The sequence below is a fragment of the Bicyclus anynana genome, chromosome 7 (genome assembly GCF_947172395.1).
Source record: "Bicyclus anynana chromosome 7, ilBicAnyn1.1, whole genome shotgun sequence".
In the NCBI taxonomy this organism is placed as follows: domain Eukaryota; kingdom Metazoa; phylum Arthropoda; class Insecta; order Lepidoptera; family Nymphalidae; genus Bicyclus; species Bicyclus anynana.
Window position 1 is genome coordinate 9674264 of NC_069089.1, and position 17678 is coordinate 9691941.

Genomic DNA, 17678 nt, shown 5'->3' on the forward strand with positions numbered 1-17678 from the left:
AATACCGTAGCAGGTGATATGTAGGGCTGTAATCCGAGGATTCACAGTTCGGTAGACATAGTATGACTAAGAAACTTGAGCCACATATTTTCATTTTAAATCCGTTCACTATAATCGGATACGGAAGTTGGAATTTTAGGACTGGGAATGTCGAGGATTTTTAAGCTTAACTTATTAAAGGATTAATCAATGCTGAAGGGCCTAATGGTATATAACTATAGCCTTAGAGACACATTTAGAAAAAATAATAATTATTTACTAAAATCCATTGCTGTGCACGTAATTTGCACCAATTTGAAACAGACCTAATATGTAAATCTAATGACACCGAGTAACGCATACCTACTATATATTTTACGAGTATTAGTGTATTCTTGAGGGAACGGGAATTACGTAGGTGAAACCATGAGTTGCTAAGATTATTTCTATTAAAAAACAGCCATAACAATAAGATAATCGCTGCATTAAAATGATGGTATTATGCACCGCGCACCACGTTCGAACTTCGGCTTTCGTGAGAAGGAAGTAATTATGTGGATAATTACAATAATTTTGGCTTCAAATATCTTTATGGTGTAGATACTTGTTTGGATACAATATGAATAATTTTGCTAACAAGTTGATGCGTATATGGTTAAAACATTATGTGATTATAAAGAAACGAGTATTGTATATTATCACACTAATTGGGCATCCACTACAATTTGCTTATAAAATCATTAATTGGATAAGGTGTTGTAAAATGCTTTTATCGATAGAGTGCGAAACGAACGTAGCTTCCAATATACGTATTATCAAATAATATACATACAATAATAGTTTGACTACATTAGAAGCTTATGAAATTGTTGTTTTGAATAAATAATAATTTTAAAAACAATAAATTCACATTACACACCTTATGTTTACATTTTTTTTTATGATTTTTCATCTAATTAATTACATTTATGAATTACTATTCTATGAATTACTTTTATAGTTATCTACGAGTACACTTACAAAAACTTTATTTTTTAAAATACTTGCCGATGCCCCGCGGTTTCACATACGTAGTTCCTGGTTCCGTGAGAATGTGGGGATAAAATACAGTCTCTGGCACTTATAAATAACGTGGCTTTCTTGTGGAAAATTTTCAAAATCAGTTTAGTACATCCAGAGATACCACAATTTTTATATTATTAGTATAGATATTTATATATTAAATATTTATACAAACAAAAAAAAGCACCAGATATTCTGTGAGTCAACGCATAACATCTCGAACATTAAAATTATTTTTTCTTAAGTTAAAATATGATTGGCGTTAATCATTCATTTCTGAATGGAAGATAGAAGAAGAATTATTATATGAATAATTTTTAAATAATTAACAACACAGATAGTTCCGGTTATTGTAAAAAAAAAAGTGTAATTGTTAAAGAATAAAGTATGAGTATGTGTTCGTCATGATGCAGGCAAGCGGCAGCTCTTTGATGTACTACGTTCGCGCCGTATGCGCCTTCGAATCGAGATACTCCAATTTCACGCAGCGCAAACGCCGATTCGTATAAAAGCGGCTGCGAAGATCTGAAAAATCATTCCAGTCTTACACATCCACCGAGGATCACACATATATAGATTAAGCTATTAAAAAAAAATAGCAATGAAATCGGTGAGTGATATAGAAAGAAGGATATTTCAGTTCACCTATATAAATATATAATAAATCATGTCTTATTGATTAAAGATTGAAAAATACTTTAATAACACAATATTTTTAATTTATAAATTAAATACAATGAGGATCATTTCAAAAATATTAATTTATCTAATCATCATTATTTTACATTTAACAATAAAAATTGAAGCTAACTTATCCTAATAGTAGTTAGTACATAACGTAATATAGATATCTATTAGATTATCATATCTATTATAATAAATTATATATATTATTTAAATTATACACTTAATTCGAATTTATTTTTATTTACAAGACTAACCAGTTTAGTAATTTTACTTGCTTTTCTATATTCGCTACTGTTTACTGTCTTCTAAGATTAATAGAAAATATTTAAGTTTTTAAGAGCCGTAATAGCCCAGTGAACCTTTGTCTCCGATTCCGGAGGGCTTAGGTTCGAATGCAGTCCGAGGCATGCACTTTCAACTTTTCACTTGTGTGAGTTTCAACGGAAAAAGGAAAAACATCGTGAGGAAACCTGCATACCAGAGAATTTTCTTAATTCTCTGCGTGTATAAGTCTGCAAATCTGCATTGGGCCAGCGTGGTGGACTTTTGGCCTAACCCCTGTCACTCTGAGAGAAGACTCAAGCTCAGCAGTGCGCCGAATATGGGTGGATAATGATGAATGATGATTTAAGTTTTATATAAATTTTTTTTAGTATCCTTATTTTCATCTTTCCAGTTCATCCCTCTGTTCGCCCTCGTGGCCTTAAGCTATGCCGCCCCACAATTCAACCAATACCAGACGCAGCCACAGTACCAAGTTATTCCCATCGTTAGACAGAACCAGGAAATCAACCCTGATGGTTCCTATCAGTGGAGGTAATATACTAATATAGATTTTATATTTAACAAACCAAACCATAGCAATTTTTTTTATAAAGGCGATTTTTTGTGCAAGTAAATTAATTTGGCTGAAAATTGGACTGAAGATAGATTATATCCATGAAGACTCGTTGTTAATCCCGGAATAACAAACCATGTTAATCCCGTAATAACAAACATCGTTGTTAATCCATGGTTTTCGCGGTTTCTGTAAAAAACAGAATTTGACGCAAGCTGAGTTCCAAGTACCAATCCGTTTGCTAATACTGAGAGGATTTTTATTAGATTTTCCAACGAAGTTTTGCCTAGTATACTAGTCAGACTATTTCTTGCTGAAAATGCAATTTTTTGGTTTTACAAAAATTTTAGAGATATCAGGCTTCCATCTTAATTACAATCCTTAGGTTGACGAAGGATGGTGCATTATGATAATGGTCGTATTCCTAACGAGTGTGTCATTGTGTTTTGTCATGTTTTCTTTGTAATAACCAAATCAAAGTTTCAACTCATTTTGATGAAGAGTGTAGGTTTGAAATATACCCAGCAAACGTGGCCATATATCTATAGAGATAAGGTAGAAAGGTAGAAAAAACATTAAGATTTATACACAACCTACGAAATACACAAAGAGAAACATTAAAATCAGTCAAGGCATATCAGAGAAGCTCAACTACAAACACCACAGGGTTTTTTATATATGTAAATATTATTAATATAACTTCTTTATTTTAATTAGACTTTAGAATTATAAAAGTATGTACAATAAAATTTACAAATAATTTATTAATCTATATTACAACGAAACATTAGTTTGAGCGTTGCAATATTTTCTTTACCACAAAGATAGTAAGTAATATTTCGCACGGGAACAAATTAATTGCCTTACTTTTTCTCCCTGATAATATAAGTAATTATTCTCACGGGACGTAATTAATTGGTAGAATTATTAAGTAGTCTATAATTACGCTAATACGAATTTGGTAATGTATTCATGCATTGTCTTTGAATAACACAAAACTATGCGTACTTTGCTATTGTATGGAAATCATATTAAATGTAATACATGGTGGAATTGGCATTATTATCTGATGTTATAGATGCATAGTATTGAGATCCAGAAACACTATGAAAATATAATAAAATAACATAATGCAATCCTATTTTTAGTTCATTATATTTTCATAGTGTTTTTGAATGCTGTAACGATTATTATAGAGGAACAGTTGAATCTATGTCCTACAATCCTATTATATTTAGCCAATTAGCCGTAGCAATTGAGTAATAGAGGCTTTTAAACTTTGGATGTTTCCTTGTAAGTACCATTTTAATTTTCGCATCGGGTCAATTTGAGAAGTTATTATGTCTCAACAAACAAATTTAAATATGCAGTCAGATAGACGCAAGATAAAATTTTTATCCTTTTTAGGCTAGCACGCTGCCAAATTAAATTACATCTCCCCTTGACATTAAATCCCAAAATTAACTTAATATTTGTTAATGGCTTTTGTTCTAATCTTATCTTATATAATATCTTATATAATCTTAAATAAATTATTTCTTCTGGATCCTAAAATTTAAATATAATTGAAAAGATTTATAAAATTAGGTTGAAGTTATTGCGGCATTTGGAGTTCCTTTTACATCCCAATAGGACACAGGTAGCCCCGCTAGATATTAGTGGGTATTCAGGTCAGTCGGTGAGTTCCACATACCCGACCATGGACTGCACAGCTGAGCAGTCTCCGGGCGGGATGCGTGAACTATGAAATTAACGAAGAATGAAAAAAAGGATATGGAGCACAAACCCACCACGCTGCTCCCAATAATAATTATTATTTATCAATCCCATTTGATGTTAGTTAATCTCAATCTTGACATTAAACATTACTTGTAATTGCTTTTTCTGATAGGTTCAAGTTTATACATACCGACTGTTACTTCTTATGTTATAAAATACAACATCCAATTTTAACACAAAACGGAGGCAATGCCACAATAAATCTACCAAAATGATGCTGTCTATTATACAACTCAATTGTGCAAACGCACCAAACGACCCAAGACTTGCAGCATCATAAATTTGACATAGAGAAATATCCATTAATTAAATATACTCGTAGCTGTGAAATATTTCCCTCGGCTCATATCAAATTTAGTGATGCGATCGTTGTGAAATATGAACTCAGCGGATCATAAATGGGCATTCCTTTAAAGTCAAGTATATTAAACCTTAAATTGTGGGAGTCGTCTTAAAGATAGTGTTCTCAGCCAAGCCCTGATTACGTAACGTACCTGGCCCGGTGTCATTTCATATGTTAATATGTTGTGAAGTCATAATTACATAATATTTTATCGGAGGAATATATAATGTATAGTAAGTGAGCTAAATTTAGATTAAAACAAACAAATTAGATTAAGACATTAGTCGATGTTTTGCAATCAATTAATCAAAGACATTTTATTTGAGTGAAATATTTCACTTTATTACTGTCAGTTAGTCGCATCATAAAATTGAAATAATGGCGCATAATTATTACAAAACCAATAAAAATTCAAGAGTAACAGCACATCAATCTAAAATCATGCGAAACAAATGGTTTCGCACCAAAAGAACCATTTGTAAGCCTATTTTAATTTACATCCATTTTGAAATTTGGGTTTCATCATTCGAACATATCTGTGCCCGCGGTTTCACTTACATACAACTTTTACACATACAAGGTGTAACGAACCCCACTTTTTCACATATTTGGATTATTTCTGCGTAAGCATAATAAAGTAAAATTAGTGTAATTGAATTAAATTAATAGTGTGTGGAAGTATGGATGGATGTTTGTTACTCTTTTACGACGAAACCTCTGAATCAATTTCCTTGTAATTTGGACTAATAGGTAGATTATTCCCTGTATTTGCACACATAGGTTACTTTTATGCCGGAAAAGTTCATGATTCACGCGGACGAAGTCGCCGAGGTCTGCTAGTTTAAAATAAAATTGTTTTGTTGATAGCAATCCTTCTTCTTGCTTTATATGGTTAAACAACGATTGTTATCAATTCCCGAGACATAAGAGCGTCTGCAAAACCTGTACTGCGTCGCTCTGACAAAATCTCGCTGGTTTTAAAAACATTTTAAAAAATTGGATACATATCTTTTGCATATTTTAGTTGCATTTTTTTAAATGTAATGTGGTAGACAAGTAGGTAGATAATAAAATAAAAATAAAAAAGCCTTATATTTCTTGCATAAATTTACAGAGTTTTATAATAACTTAATTATATGTTAAAACGTTAGTAATTCTTTTTATTTTACACAAGAACCCCAGAATGGGTGAAGGCCTCCTCCAAAGATGTCCAATTGTCTCTGTCCTGTGCTATTTGGTACCAATATGGGCCAGCTGCTTTTTTAATTTCATCTTCCCACCTCGCCAATGGTCTTCCTCTGCCTCTTTTGCCTTGTGGGCCTCTCCACAAAGTGACCTTATAAGTCCATCTTTGATCCTTCAGTCTAGCCACGTGCCCTGCCCACTTCCATTTTAGTTTTAGTGCATAGCTCAAGGCGTCGGTGGCTTTTGTAATAGACCTTATTTTTGTGTGTCTTATTTTATCCAATCTTTTTATTTTTAGCATGCTACGTTCAAGGCCACGTTGGCAGGTTTTTATTTTGTTTTTTGCTTTGGCCGTGTATTTCCAAGTTTGGCATCCGTATGTCAACACTGGCAGGAGGTTAGAATTCAAAATTTTGGTTTTAACGGGTATCGCCATGTTACTTTTAAAAATCTCTTTGAGACTCCAGTATTTATTCCATGTTTGCTGTACTCTTCTTTCTATTTCTTTTTCATTATTCTTCTTATCAAAACTAATAGCTTTACCCAGATAGATGTAATTTTCTGTGTATTCCAGAAGTTTTCCGTTTACGGCTATTGGTGTTTTAAAGCTATTCGTCATTGCCTTAGTCTTTGTTAGATTGATCTCTAGTCCTACGTTTGAGCTGGCTAGCTGTAAGGAATTGATCATCTTTTGCAGTTGTGAGCTGGTTTCTGATAGTAGAACTATGTCATCTGCAAATCTCAAGTGATTTAGGTAGGAACCTTGTATATAGAGTCCTAGATTTTTCCAGTCCAGTTTGCTAATGATGGTTTCAAGGAGGGCAATAAATATGGTTGGTGATAGTGGATCACCCTGTCTTACGCCCCTTTCTATGGGAAAGCATGGGCCCAAGGTTTCTAGCTTTATTCTTCCTGTGTTATTATTATATATGTTTTTAATTATTTCTATATAAACCTCGCTAACTCCTTGTTCTTTTAAGCTTTCCCATATGCTTGCGTGTGTTACTGTGTCGAAGGCTTTCTGGTAGTCGACAAATGCTAAATACAGTGGTCTATGATGTTCTAGATACTTTTCTATTATTATCTCAAGGGTGTGTATATGGTCTATAGTGGAAAACCCTTTTCTGAAGCCTGCTTGTTCCACAGGTTGTTTAGAGTCTATTATCGGACTAATTCTTTTATTTACAATAGCAGAGAACAGCTTGTAGAGACTTGGTAGTAAACTGATTGGTCTATAGTTGGCTATATCCCCTGGGTCTCCTTTCTTATATATTAAAATTATGTTAGATTCCGACCACTGTCTGGGTGTTTCAAAGTTTAGTAGAATCTGATTAAATAAGTCAGTAAGTGGAGTAACCAAAATGTTCTGTGCTGTTTTTAATGCTTCATTTGTTATATTGTCCGAGCCGGGGGATTTTTCTAGTTTTAATCGTTTTATAGAATCTAAGACTTCAGCTTCATGTATTGGTCTTACTTTTCCTTTAACATGATGTCTTTTATCGAAGTTTCGTTTTGTGAATGTCTTTGTTTTATCACTATATAATTTTGTATAAAAATCCGTTGCTAAAGTGATGATGTCAGTTCTACTATTTAGTTCTTTGTCTGATTTTTTCAATCCTTCTATCCAAGACTTATTTGTTCGTAGCTCCTTAAATGCCTTTTTTGTGCTCCCACTGTGATATAGATATCTTTCTATGATGTTTTGTCTGTATTTTGCATAGTCATTCCGTATATATCTAAACACTACTTTATAGAGTGCACTTAATTCGTTTTTTAGAGTACGCGACTTGTTTTTAGTTTTCTGTAAATCTTTTCTTCTTTGTAAAAGTGTCATTGTACGGGCCGATAAAATTTTATGGTGTTTCTGTTCATCTTTCTTTACTCGGGCTGCTTTCAAACTATTGGTAATAGCGTTTGTTATGTTGTCATAGTTTATTTGAACTGAGGATTTTTCTTGAAGAACTCTCCGATCAGATAGCATTGATGACAATTCAAAGTTATAGTTATTTTTTTCTTCTTCATTCTTTAGTTGGCTTGCTTGGATATTTGTAAAATTGACTCTACTCTGTTTTGGTTTAGTTAATTTAACTGTCGCTCTAATTATCCTGTGGTCTGACGGGTAATTTAGATTTAGAGTACCTATGTTTTGAAATATTTTCGGTTGATTGGATAGTATATAGTCGATTTCGTTTTTGGTTTCGCCATTTGGTGACCTCCATGTCCACCGTCTATTTGACTTCTTTTTGTAACATGTATTTATTATTGTTAGCTTATGTTCCAGTGCAAAGTCCACTAGTCTTTGGCCCCTTTCGTTTCTTTTACCATAGCCGTATTGTTTCATAACTAAGTGTTCTTCTTTTTTACGAAACCCAATCTTTGCGTTAAAATCTCCCATTAGTATGACGGTCGAGTGGGTGTTCTCTAATGCTTTATCGACAGTGTTATAGAAATCATCAACTTCGAAATCATTTGCTGATTCTGTTGGTGCATATGCTTGAATGATGGTAATCTTTAAGCCTCGAATGTTAATGTTTAGAACGGCGACACGCTCTGTAATGCCAGTGAAGCTCTCTATGTCGTTTTTGTGCGATTTCTCTATAACAAAGCCTACCCCGTATTGTCCTGGTGTATTGCCTATATAGCATAGTATAAAGTTATCGTATTCTTCGATTTTAGTACCAAGCCTTCTTATTTCAGAAATTCCTATAACGTCGTATTTGATTTCCTTTATTGCTTCTTCAAGTTCCAGTAGCCGTTCGTATGACGATAAGGTTCTGACATTGTATGTTGCAATTTGTAGTTGGTGTGTTTTTATATTGATTTTTTCCTGTGCTGGAATGGTTATCTTTAGAGGGTTATGGTCGTGATCTTCCACGGTGACCAGCCGGGTTGGAAGATATATGTTTTGTTCTTTCGTTTGTTTGGTTTTATGATCTGTGATGGAGGAGGCGCTTAATTGTTATTGTTTGTCTTGACTACAAGCTGAGTTAGTCGCATTTTTGTTGATTAGGAAATTTAACATGCTCGGTTTCATAATCCCCTCAGTAATGCTATTTGATCTTTGTACCAATGCATCAGATTTACGCAATTTGTTCTTTTTATTTATAGGAGTTGTCTCTTCTGCATTAGGAGTTGTTACATTTTGTGGTGAGGACAGTAGTTTTCGCTTAGGATTGTTTTTTGATAGAATTATGAGTTTATCATATTTAATTATGGCTTTGTTTCCTTTCTCTCTCTCTAATTGTACTTGTTCCTGTAATTCTTTCCTTTTTTCTACCACGTATTTTGGATAGTCTTCTTTCACGTTATAGGAGGTATTTTTCAACGCATATCTATTTTTCAAAATATTTATTTTTATGCCTAGAGTTGTAAAGGATACTATTGTTGGGCGCGGTCTTACTCCTTTTTTTCCTATTCTTTTCACTTCCTGTATGTCGCTATAGTTTAGCTTGATAGAAAAATATTGGTCTGCCCAATTAATAATGTTCCTTTCTAAATTTTCGTACGATGTCTCTGTCTCTTCAATCCCAAATATCACCAGATTACGTTTTCTTTCTTGCTTTTCCAAAAAATATATCCTTTTTTCCTGGTTTTCCACTACTTTTCTAAGATTTTCATGTTTTTCTTCCCATACTAGAAATTTTTCTTCGAGCATTTTGTTAATATTCTCCGTGACTTTTTCTGTAACGTTTTTGCCAGTTGCTCTAATTTCCAAGCGTTGTTCGTTGAGTTCATTTTTTATTGAGTTTAGCGCTCTGAGCACTTCTTCCATGATTATTTTTATTTTATTGTGGATAGGCGACGCTTAAAATCACGAATTAGTTGGCCACCAGTTTTGTCTTTAGCCAAGGTACTAACAAGAGCAATAGGTGGTAGTTAGTATCCTTAGTAGTTGACCGTGGTGAGGATCAAGTTGGAATATGACGAGAATTTTTTTTTTTTTTTTTTTTTTTTTTTTTTATTTTTTTTTTTTTTTTTTTTTAAATTTTATTTAGATAAATTATTTCCAAATTGAATATTCTTTTTTAATAGAATATTGTCACAAATTTTACAAATTGAAAAAAAACTATTCTTCGATGGTGGGTTTCGAACCCGGGTGCGGCGACTGGTATTTCGTTTGCGATATAAGTCCGGTGTTCGCACCACTCAGCTGTCTGTTCTTATTTTGTAGTTCCGAAAATTTGCAATCTTATGTTGATATTACGTTGATATGTATGACAGTATTGGCGGGTTGCTACAATTTCGTTTTGTTTGCACACCGTCCCACTGTTGTAATTTATTTCACTTTTTGTGTTTCACTTTCTTGTTAAAATACTTCTTGTTTGTGTACTTTCTGGGTAGTTTCGCTAGTATTTATAGAACAGTTAGTTATATAATCACAGTTCGCGTTGTTTATTGTGCTGTTTCGGATATTTTTGTTGGTGTTTGTGTACTTTTTAATCCCGCGACTGGAGTCACTTAAAACACGTAAGTTCTCTCGTTTCTCTCAATAACTTGCGTTGCTAACGTTTTTACTCGTGAGTTACACTGCACTTAATGTTTTTATCACATTAACGACAAATATTAAGCGTTTTTTAAATTTATAATTCACTTTTCGTACGGAGCCAATGTTCCACAGTTCGCTTGCAGCGCCCTCCTCAAGTAGGTAGATAAGCCATTTAAAATCACTACATACTCGTACTACAATAGATACTTTTTTATAACCCCTCAAAATGTTTTTAAGCTGAAAGTTTTATTAGATAAGTTTATTAATTTAGACAGGATCATCATCATCATCATCATTTTCAGCCGATGGACGTCCACTGCTGGACATAGGCCTCTTGCATGGACCTCCAAGCATAACGATCTCGAGCCGCCAACATCCAGCGGTTTCCTGCAATCCGCTTGATGTCCTCGGTCCATCTAGTGGGAGGTCGACCAACACTGCGCTTTCCGGTGCGGGGTCGCCATTCTAACACCTTGGGACCCCAACGTCCAACGGCTCTTCGAACTATGTGGCCTGCCTATTGCCACTTCAGCTTCGCGACTCGATAGACTTAGACAGGATAACGGCATGTTATTCTTGATTATTTGAGACTTTGGCCTATTCCATGGTCATGTAACTCAAAAGCAGGCACTGAAATAGTCCAAAGGTTAGCCTTGCCAACCACAGGGGAAACAATAAACAGAAAAAACAACATTTTTCTCCCTACTAATGGGTAAACAATCAGATAGCGTATAATTATGTTCGTAAATTATTTATTTTAATATTGTTTAATACGAGTAAAATGTCAATTACAGTTACGAGACCGGAAACGGCATCCAAGCCCAAGAACAGGGGTACCTCAAGAACGCCGGCATCAAGGACGCCGAGGCGCAAGTAGCTCAAGGCTCTTACAGCTACACCGGCCCCGAGGGTATCCCCATCACTGTCACATACATCGCTGACGAGAACGGTAAGACTGACAGCTTGAGATAATTTATTTCATGAAACAGCCTTTATACAATTGATGGACTATTTAAATATAGAAATAATATAAAAGTATAGCATATAAACAGAGCCACATTTTGCAGGCATGTTAAAACATGTCATATAAAGTGCCTTCATGTGCCTAACCTAAGGTGTAGGGCTTAAACCTCGTATGCTTAGTAAAATACTGCAAACTTTACGCTAGCATCCAATGTGTAATGCGTACAGTGATTTATCATAATGATTGATACTACAAACGACTGCTTAGAACTGCGAGTTCAATACTAACCTAATGATGTCATCGATATAATTATTATGTTTGCATTTCTAACCTGTAACATAATTACATAATGTGTGTTTACATAATTTGAATATAAATATGTATTAATAAATTAAAAAAAGAAATGCGAAGACCATAATTATTTAAAGAGTACGTAGAGCCGTGATTCCGAGGGCGTAGATACGAATCCAAAGTAGGTTAGGCAGTGTACACACAAAGGCATGTGTTTTTGCATCTATTAAGTGAACTGTATGACACACTTCCTCCACAGGTTTCCGTGCTGAAGGCGCTCATCTTCCCACTCCCCCACCAATCCCAGAAGCCATCGCCCGCGCGCTCCAGTACATCGCAGCCAATCCCCAAACTCAACAACAGCAAAACCAGTACCAAGGCTTCCGCGGTTAACTTCCCAACCACGACCACTGACTCGAGCTTACTATTAATATACAACCGAATCATGTATAACATGTGAACAAAACGATTGACTCAACGATCCTTAGCGATAAGTATAATCCTACTGTGATTTATTTTATTTTTTAAGTACTCGTAACTATGAGATAAATAAAGATAATTTTTTATAGAACTTTGTAACTCTTTTATTATTTGCTCCTGATGTCTTAACTATTTATTCATCCCATGTGCTTTGCATAGTTACTTAAAAATACCTTGAAATCTACTGCAATTTGATGCATTTCCTACTAATAGTAGCTGTCCTAAAAAGTGGCAAATGTAAAGAAACCAACGAACTTTTTTGCAATTGAGAATTATTATCCCACTAATATTATAAACGTGAAAGTTTGTATGGATGTTTGGACGTATGATTGGATGTTTGTTACTCTTTAACGCCGCTAGTACTGAAGCGATTTGGCTGAAATTTGGAATGGAAATAGATTTTACTCTGGAATAAAACATAGGCTACTTTTTATCCCGAAAAAATCCATGATTTCCCGAGATTTACGAAAACTGATGATTTTGATAATATGAAAGAGTAACAACTCTTTCACGCCTCGATTAGCTTTAGAGAATTAGCTGAAATTTGGTATTGAGATATATTATTGACTGGATTAACACATAGGCTTATCCCGGAAAAATCCATGGTTCCCGAGGGATTTGAGAAAAACTAAATTCCACCCGGACGAAGTCGCAGGCGTCCGCTAGTGTTTCAAATATATACGAGTGCAAGAACATTGATATAAAGTTTAATCTGTTATTAATTAATCACGCAGAATATAAATCAGAAAAATCAATACCTACTCTTGAATTATACCTAAAATAATTTAAATAAAAATTAATAGCAGTCAACACTCACACATTATCCCATGTGTGGAAAAGTCAGGATACACTTTTCCCCGGAACTTTATTTACATTAATTTGATTTATTATAATAAAAATATGATTCATTTGTGTTTAAAATGTTATACAAAATATGGAGAAAAACTGAAGTTCTTTCAAATATGATCCACTAGCTTCCGCCGCGCGGTTTCGTGGTGGTTCCCGTTCCCGTAGGAATACGGGGATAATATATAGCTTATAGCCTTCCTCGATAAATGGGCTATAGGCTTAGTTTACATGCTATTTTGAAACATCAGGCAATAATATTATACTTAAGATAATGGTGATAATAATTAGTCGAAAACTTAAAATTCAAGTTACGAGGGTTCCAAAAGATCCGAGAAGAGCCTAAAACAAACTCAGCCAGGTTGTTTCTTTTTTACTTTATCACCATTTAACAATAGGTATTATATGTAGCCTGTCATGTACCTAATACCTTTCATTTCCAAGCAATTCATCATCATCATCATCATATCAGCCGATGGACGTCCACTGCAGGACATAGGCCTGCAGTGGACGTCCATCGTCCAACACTGCTTACTAGTGGGGGGTCGCCATTCCAGTACCTTGGACCCCAACCCCAACGTCCATCGGCTCTTCAAACTATGTGCCTTCAGCTTCGCAACTCGTTGAGCTATGTCGATGACTTTGGTTCTTCTGCGGATCTCCTCATTTCTGATTCGATCACGCAGAGATACCTCTAACATAGCTCTCTCTGAGCCTTCTTATGAGGCCCATAGTTAGCGATACTTATAACTACTCACAATATGGTTTTTATTTATGCTACTTTAATAATGAGCAGTCGTCGTTATCAACCCATATACGGCTCACTGCTGAGCTCGAGTCTCCTCTCAGAATGAGAGGGGTTAGGCCAATAGTCCACCACGCTGGCCCAATGCGGATTGGCAGACTTCACATACGCAGAGAATTAAGAAATTCTCTGGTATGCAGGTTTCCTCACGATGTTTTCCTTCACCGATTGAGACACGTGATATTTATTTCCATAAAATGCACACAACTGAAAAGTTGGAAGTGCATGCCCCGGACCGGATTCGAACCCACACCCTCCGAAATCGGAGGCAGAGGTCATATCCACTGGGCTACCACGGCTCTAATAATGAGCAGTATATGATATATTTTAGTTGCGCACTTGGGACGTGTGTTTTTGGGCAGTTTGTACAGATCAATGTATAATTCAATAATTTCTTCGACATCTAGGTGGGTAATTGAATCACCAATTTGGAGGTAGTTTAAGAAAAAGCCACTTTAACCGCTCGAACGAAACTGCCGCCGCCACGGTAACCGTTGAACTCGACCCGCGTATCATCTACACCACAGAACAGAAAACGCTAAAGCTAACGCTTCTAGCAATATATCCGTGGCCTACGCAGTAATTTGACTGCTTTCGACTATCAAAACAGACAAACACGCTGTTATACAATTAGGCAATTTTCTTCAGATTTTCGGTGTTAAACGTTTTTTTCGGTTTAAATTGACTTTGGTGTGCACGAAACACTAAATTGGTGAATCGATGCCGCGGCCAAGTGCAGTTTTGGCGAAAATCGATCGTTTGTTTACGAAAATGTAGGTCGAACACGATGGTACAAATAGAATTGAGTCTATAAATTTTACCTTAGCTGGTGTATGAATATTATTATCTTATCTATTCAAATACACTTACATGTGTCTACGTGTCTGGCGAAACGGCTGGTTTCTAGCAACTGGGCAAGCCTACATCATCAAAAGGTTCAAATTCAAATTCAAATTTCATTTATTTCAAGTAGGCTCAGTTTACAAGCACTTTTGATACGTTGATTATTTGTAAAGATTCTACCACCGGTTCGGAAGGCAGACTCTGTTGATGTAGGTGATTTGCTCCTATTTGCCTTATTTCGATGGTGAATACCTGCCCTTGATGAATAAAGGAACGATCGAATTCTTCCAGCCAGCTAGCTTAATATGATTAAGCTAAATAATGAATGTAAAAATTAAAACAAACAATAATAATTCATTAACATCATTAACAACCCATATTGGGTCCATATTGAGCACGAGCCTACTCGCAGAATGAGAGGAGTTAAGCTTATAGTCCACCACGCTTACCCAATGCAGATTGGCATAGAATTCTCTCTGGCGTAGAGAGTTATGAAAATCTTAGCTACTCGTATGCTGCGAAATGTGATATTTATTTTTTAAAATGCACATAATATAACTGGATAGTTGGAGATCCATCCCCAGACCGAATTCAAGCCTACGCCCTCCAAATCGAAGGTAGAGGTCATATCCACTGGGCTATCTTGGCTATACTACACTGTAATCTTTGCTATACTGCTCTTGTGACAATTTATTTAAGATGGCGTTGTTCACAATTTTGTGAACAACGCCATCTTAAATAAATATCCGAAAACTCATCGCCAAAGTTATGAACGTAAAAGCCTTCAACCCAAAAGCCTTTATCATCGATAGTCTTAATCTGAGAGCGTAAAAGTTTACACAGAGTACGATAGGTGGCGCTTGAAACTTTGTGTTTCACTTGTGTTTTTACCTCGACGTAAAAAAGATGTATGATAAAAGATGTATAAATTTTATATTTTTAAAATCCAAAAAAGCCCGATATTTTTTTCATAATATTAAAAATGTATAAAAGGTGTTGCAATAATGTGAGTTGGCTAAAAAGAAAAATATTTACTTACTGGCTTTCAAATGACAAAAATCGTATCAAAATCGCTCCATCCGTTTGAGAGCTACGATACGAAAGACAGACACACACACAGACTGCCATCGCCGTCAGACTTGTCTTCTTCTTTCTGGTCTATGGCACTTTGTACTGCGATTGTTTCGCAGTCAAACTTATAACACCCTTCTTTATGTTGTGTCTGGGGTTAAAAATGCCTTACATCATTTTAGTGATACTCTTACACTGTTGGGCCTACATTAATCAAACATAACTAAGAACGACCGCAAAGAAACTGGCTTTCAAATTGAAAAAAACAATGAAAAAAATCGCATCGATATTAGTCCATCAGTTTGAAAGCTACTATACCGCAGACAAACACATATACAGACAAATATCGATGTCAAACTTATACTTAACACCCCTATTTTTGCGTCGGGGGTAAGAAAAGATATTGTATATTTGCTTTGTGTTTGTGGCATCTTATTTTCAAAGGAATATATAGTTTATGATGCAGTTTTTTATTTGAAAGATGACTTAAAAAAATCATGGCCTTCAACAGAGAATAATCATACAACAATGTCCTATAGTTCGCCAGTTGACCAGCGACATGGATTTTAAGCCTCATGTGCCCGCAATTCCTGCAACAATAGCCTTTTCACTGAGCTAACTATGTTGTTTGTAGAAATCTATATCTATATCTATACTCTATACTAATACGTAAAGCTTGAGTTTGTTTTGTTTGTTTGATTGAACGCAATAACCTCAGGAACTACTGGTCCGATTTAAAAATTATTTCAATGTTAGATAGCCTATTTATCGAGGAAGGCTATAGGCTATATATTATCCCCGTTTTCTTACGGGAACCACCCGGGTAAAACCGCGCGGCGTTAGCTAGTATACGGTACAATACTAATACTTCCGCGAAGTACTTGTTATGTATATCTACCTTTATTAGTATAGTAATAGAATTTAATACGATTTGTTATTTAGTATAGCAAAATAATAAACCTACTAAAAGCATCTATTATTATTATAGTAACCGTCTCACATTACAAAGGTACCTGTGTAATATTTACATACAACGTACAACATTTCGCCTCCTTTATTATTTCTTTCTCGACTCTCATAATATTATTATGATTGAATAATCTGTGTTCTTTTTTGGATTAATTAATTAATATGCATTAACAGACCGCTATTTAGCAACGTTCCTTTGTTTCGTAGAATTTAATTAAAAAGAAGTAACTCGAGTTTGAATATTGCAGTTTACGACCAATAACTTAACCGTTAACCTAACACCACTAATTGCATTAATGCTATTTCACACCAATTCGTTCCACTTTTGGTCAACAGATGGTATTTCAATCATTGGCAATAAAGGTATCTTATGTAAGGGAGTTGCAAGCTTCGCGATACAAAAGCTTGTTAGTCACCTATGATCCAATGTCATATGTCACAGAAGCATTAACAAACCTCGATAGGAAATTTCACCACGATTACGATACCCGCCATATATCAATAATGGGCGGCAGCTATTGACAAAAGACAAAGCGATGATCTCGGCTGTATTTTACAATAGACCGAACACTTGTATTGTCGTGGTTTCATGTTATCAAATTGACAACCATTCAGCTGCTTATTTCAACTGTATTATGTCGAAATGAATAATGAATACAACCAAAATTTGATTTCTATTGTATTCAATAGCTGGAAGTTGTAAATAAAGTAGCTAAGTAGGTACAATCACACTAATATTTTATAGGTAGTTTATGTGTAGTTTTCAAAATTAATTTATTTCAAGTAGGCTTAGTATCTAAGCAATTTTAACTATTTGTGACCTCTAATCACCGGTCGAAAGGCAGGTTCTGCTGCGAAGAGGTGCTGCTTGGAAAGCGTGTAAGTTTGTTACTCCTTCACGTCACAAAAACTGAATTAATTAGTTTTACATTAATTGAAATTATTCTAGAGAAATGAGCTAAATTGAAATGAAAACATGTTTATTTTAATTTTTATACCATCGTTACCAAGTTTCAAATTAATCAAAAATATAAAAGACAACAGGTAAAT

At 34.8% G+C, this 17678-nt stretch overlaps 1 protein-coding gene across 1 annotated transcript; it reads left to right on the forward strand.

Annotated features, from left to right (window-relative positions):
- Positions 1 to 1494: 1494 nt before the first annotated feature.
- LOC112049779 (endocuticle structural glycoprotein SgAbd-2) lies at positions 1495 to 12185 on the forward strand. Its single transcript, XM_024087847.2, has 4 exons — positions 1495 to 1651; positions 2405 to 2544; positions 11154 to 11308; positions 11874 to 12185. Exons 1-4 carry the CDS (start codon positions 1643 to 1645, stop codon positions 12005 to 12007), a joined length of 438 nt encoding a protein of 145 aa, XP_023943615.2. The 5' UTR covers positions 1495 to 1642; the 3' UTR covers positions 12008 to 12185.
- The last annotated feature ends 5493 nt before the right edge of the window (positions 12186 to 17678 follow it).